Genomic DNA, 4,332 nt, shown 5'->3' on the forward strand with positions numbered 1-4,332 from the left:
TTTGAGGTAGGGTCTCACTCTAGCCCAGGCTGACCTGGAATTCACTATGGAGTCTCAGGGTGGCCTTGAACTCATGATGATCCTCCTACCTCTGCTTCCCAAGTGCTGGGATTAAAGGCGTGTGCCACCACGCCCAGCTTAAAAGATTTTATTTTTATTGATTTATTTGTTTTTTAGAGACAGAAAGAGGGAGAGAGGGAGTGTGAGAATGGGCACGCCAGGGCCTCTAGCCCCTGCAAACGAACTCCAGGCACATGCACCACCATGTGCATCTGGCTTACATGGGTTCTGGGGAGTTGAAGCTGGGTCCTTAAGATTTGCAAGCAAGTGCTTAGTCACTGTTATCTCTCTATCTCCTTATTTTACTTATTTTTAGTGTTTTTTTAAAAAATGTTTTGTTTATTTATTTGTTTTTTTGAGGTAGGGACTCACTCTAGCTCAGACTGACCAGGAATTCACTATGTAATCTCTGGGTGGCCTCAAACACATGGTGATCCCTCCTACTTCTGCCTCCCAAGTGCTGGGATTAAAGAAGTGCGCCACCACTCCTGGCTATTATTGTTTTTTCAAGGTAGGGTCTCTCTCTAGTCCAGGCTGACCTGGAATTCATTATGTAGTCTCAGGGTGGCCTTAAACTCATGGCATTCCTCCTATCTTTGCCTCCCAAGTGCTGGGATTAAAAGAGTGCTCCACCACATCCAGATAACTTCTGCATTCTTGGAGCTGGAGCAATTGTTTAGTGACTAAGGCACTTGCCTGCAAAGCCTAAAGACTCAGGTTCAATTCCTCAGTACCCATGTAAGCCAGATGCACAAGGTGGCACATTTGTCTGGAGTTCATTTGCAGTGGCTAGAAGCCCTGGTTAGCCCATTCTCTATGGCTTCTCTTTCTGTCTCTCAAGTAATAAATATTTTTTTATTCTGAATTCTTTTTAATACTTTATGTGACAGAGAGAGACAGAAAAAGAGAATGGGCACTCCAGGCCCTCCAGCCACTGCAAATGAACTCCAGATGCGTGTGCCACCCTGTGTATCTGGCTTACTTGGGTACTGGGGTATTGAACCTGGGTCCTTAGCAGTTAAGGCATTTGAGAAGCCTAAGCCATGTGTTCAGCTCAAATTCTGCATTTTTTTTTTTTTTTTTTAGGTAGGGTCTTACTTCAGCCCAAACTAACCTGCAATTCACTATGTATTCTCAGGGTGGCCTTGAACTCACAGCCATCCTCTTTCCTCTGCCGCCCGAGTGCTCAGATTAAAGGTGTGTGCCACCAGACCTGGCTAAATTCTGCCTTCTTTAAGCACCCCATTTACCTAAATAACTTCACATGGAGGAAGATTTTAAGTTAGAATTTTAAAGATTTTAAGTTCCTAGAAACTGGTGACTTTTTCTTCTTTTAGTATTTTTATTTGGGCTGGAGAGATGGCTTAGCGGTTAAGCGCTTGCCTGTGAAGCCTAAAGAACCCCAGTTCGAGCCTCGATTCCCCCGTCCCACATTAGCCAGATGCACAAGGGGGCGCACGCGTCTGGAGTTCGTTTGCAGTGGCTGGAGGCCCTGACGTGCCCATTCTCTCTTTCTTTCTGTCTCTTTCTCTCTCTTTCTGTCGCTCCCAAATAAATTAAAATAAAAATTAGTATTTTTATTTATTTATTTGAGTGAGAGAGAGAGAAAGAGGCAGAGAGGTGAGGGAGGGACAGAGAGAGAGAATGTGCACACCAGGGCATCCAGTCACTGATAATGAACTCCAGACGCATATGCCACCTTGTGCATCTGGCTTACATGGGTCCTGGGGAATCGAACCTGGGTCCTTTGGCTTTGCAGGCAAACAACACCTTAATTGCTAAACCATCTCTACAGACCAATTTTTCTTCTTTTTGAAGCATTGCTAGCTAGGGAACCCAGGGCCTTGGACATGTTAGGCAAACTATTATGTCCACAGACCTCGATAGGGTGGAGAAATACAGGTGGAGCCTTGGAGGAGATAGGGCTCCATCTCCACCCTCAACAGGGCCTTGGTTCCTGTGGTGGAATCCTTAGTCCAGTAACTAAGGACACACAGATTGTACAGACAGACAGCAGCACTGGGACTGGATAAAGAACTACAGAGATTTTGATTGGATGTAGAATGTTTTTATTGAGGAATTTAGTGGTCTGAGCTGCTCTTTTCCTCCTCACAGCTGGAGTTTCATGCAGTCTGCATTTAGCTCTCAGAGATCTGAGTGTACCCCCTCCCTGTAACGGGTGTCGGACCCTCTGGAACACCCGCTCACTTTCTTCTTCCCAGGTGGCCCAGGGCACATGCAGATGCCTCTCAGCAGAGGGTGAAGCGCCTGGCACTGATGTTCATGCGTGTGAGGCCCAAGTGCCGCAGAGGTGGGGCCAGGGCCAGTCCAGTTCCAGGCTCCAGCTCCAGCTCCAGCTCGGCCTCATCCAGCAGCTCCTGGTGCAGGTGACAGGCTTGGTCTACCTTCAGCCGATGCAGCTGGGCCCGCAGCCTTAGCAGCTGCCCAGCTAGCTGCTGGTCCTGAGCCTGCATCTCCTGCTGTGACCAAGAGAGCGGGTGAGCTCGCCTCCAGCCTCCCTGGCCATTGTTCCCTTACTATGAACACTTGGGGCCTTTGCATCAGCTGTGTCACCAAGGCCATGTCACCTAGATTCACCCACCCCTATCTCTCAGGTCTTATTTCACACTGGCAGTTCTCTAAACAAGCTAAGATCTATTGCTGTTCAAATATAGACATCTAATATAGGTATCTGGGTGCCATCCCAGATCAGGTATGCAAAGCCTCTAAGTTGAACAAATTGGGTTGACAGCTAATAGTCAACACTTCAGCATGCACAGGACCTTTTTATGTATCTCTGGGGTACAGTAGTCCCAGAATAGGGGAGCCAATGCCTTTCTGTACCTATAAGTGGTGGTCAGGTATTCTGTCCTGAGCATAAGGCCTATAAACTGGACAGAATCCTTATTAACCAATGCTTTCTGAATAAAACACTGGACAAGTGCAATTCCTAGCACCTTTGCCCTAGGACACAGGTGTGAGCAGTTGGGGGGGAAGGGGTCCATTCTCATCCCCTCCCCACACCACAGACTTTTAGGACCTAGGGAGGACAGCTTAATGGCACTGTCCAAGGCTCGACCACCCCACCAGACTCACCAGCTCCTGGCGGAGCCACTCAAGTGCAGAATCCATGGAGTCAAAGCCACAGATGGCCCCTGGTCTCCCTGGTCCAGGTCTGGCTTGGGCCCTATGCCAGGCCTGGCTCTGGACCCTGGCAGTCCACTCCAGATAGGAGGGGCGCCGGGTCTGCAGCTGCAGCTTGACCGTCAGCGCCTTCACAGAGTCCAAGCTCTCATCTTCCTCGTCCTCTTCACCCACTGCCTGGAATTTCAGCGGCCCCAGGGACATGGTAGGTCTGAGGTGAGTGATAGGGCAGTGGGGAAAAGGCTGGCAATGTGGCCCAAGAAGAGGTGGCAGCAGCTGAAGAGAGTGTGTCAAAGATACGTGATGGGCAATGTTGAAGGGGAATGAGGGAGGCTGAGTGTGTCAGGGTGGATGAGCAGATGGGCATGTGAGACTAAGTGTTCAAGGGCTGGAATTTTCTTGGGCTGCTAACTGGGGGCCACGTGATGCCCATCCGGGTGGGGGCAGGAGGAGCCCTTTGGCTGAATTTTATTGTCTTTGCCCAGAAGCAGACTCCTGGTTCCCAGAAAGGAAGTCGCTTTCAGGATAGGAAAAGCATCATCCACCCCAGACTTGGCCCTCCTCCCAAGAGCCAAGTCGAGGGAGATGGGAGGGGGAGGCGGGGACAGCTGCCCCGTCCTCCTTCATGGCAAAGCTCTTCGTAAAGGAGTAGGTCTGGAGGCCTGGGACTCCGGGGACCTGGGCTCCAGTGCTAGTTACTTTGGGCAAGTCACTGACTTGTCTGAGCCTCTGGTGGGACAAGTCAATCATTTCAAGCTTTATCTAAGGAGCCTCAGGTGCTCTTGTTTTTGTTTTCTGTTTGTTTTTTCAAGGTAGGGTTTTGCTCTAGCCCAGGCTGACCTGGAATTTATTGTGTAGTCTCAGGGTGGCCTTGAACTCATGGCATCCTCCTATCTCTGCCTCCCAGTGCTGGGATTAAAGGCGTGCACCACCACACCCGGCATCAGATGTCCTTGGAAATCATTTACAGATGAAGGAGCTGCCTAGAGCTGAAAGGCAGAGCTGTGCATGGACCCCTAGCCTTCTCTCTCCTGCCCCTCAGCTTCAACTTCAGCATCTCCCCTTCAGACTTTGTGTTGTGAATCAGTTACCTTCTTGTTGCTGGGACAAATATATGACAAAATCAGT

General features: G+C 49.6%; 1 protein-coding gene across 1 annotated transcript; it reads right to left on the reverse strand.

The window, feature by feature from the left end:
• Positions 1-2,106: 2,106 nt before the first annotated feature.
• Positions 2,107-3,649, reverse strand: Fam167b (family with sequence similarity 167 member B). The gene is made up of 2 exons (XM_004665273.2): positions 3,157-3,649; positions 2,107-2,540 (listed from the first exon to the last, which is right to left on the reverse strand). The coding sequence occupies exons 1-2, from the start codon at positions 3,406-3,408 to the stop codon at positions 2,310-2,312; spliced, it is 483 nt and encodes a 160-aa protein (XP_004665330.2). The 5' UTR covers positions 3,409-3,649; the 3' UTR covers positions 2,107-2,309.
• Between the last annotated feature and the right edge of the window lie 683 nt (positions 3,650-4,332).

This window comes from Jaculus jaculus, chromosome 5, assembly GCF_020740685.1.
Source record: "Jaculus jaculus isolate mJacJac1 chromosome 5, mJacJac1.mat.Y.cur, whole genome shotgun sequence".
NCBI classification, from domain to species: Eukaryota; Metazoa; Chordata; class Mammalia; order Rodentia; family Dipodidae; genus Jaculus; species Jaculus jaculus.

Bases quoted from the DNA above. Each gene is read 5' to 3' on its own strand.
- Fam167b (XM_004665273.2), bottom strand. From the start codon at position 3,408: ATGTCCCTGGGGCCGCTGAAATTCCAGGCAGTGGGTGAAGAGGACGAG. The intron at 2,541-3,156 runs GTGAGTCTGGTG...TCTTGGTCACAG, and splicing joins AGTGGCTCCGCCAGGAGCTG to CAGGAGATGCAGGCTCAGGA.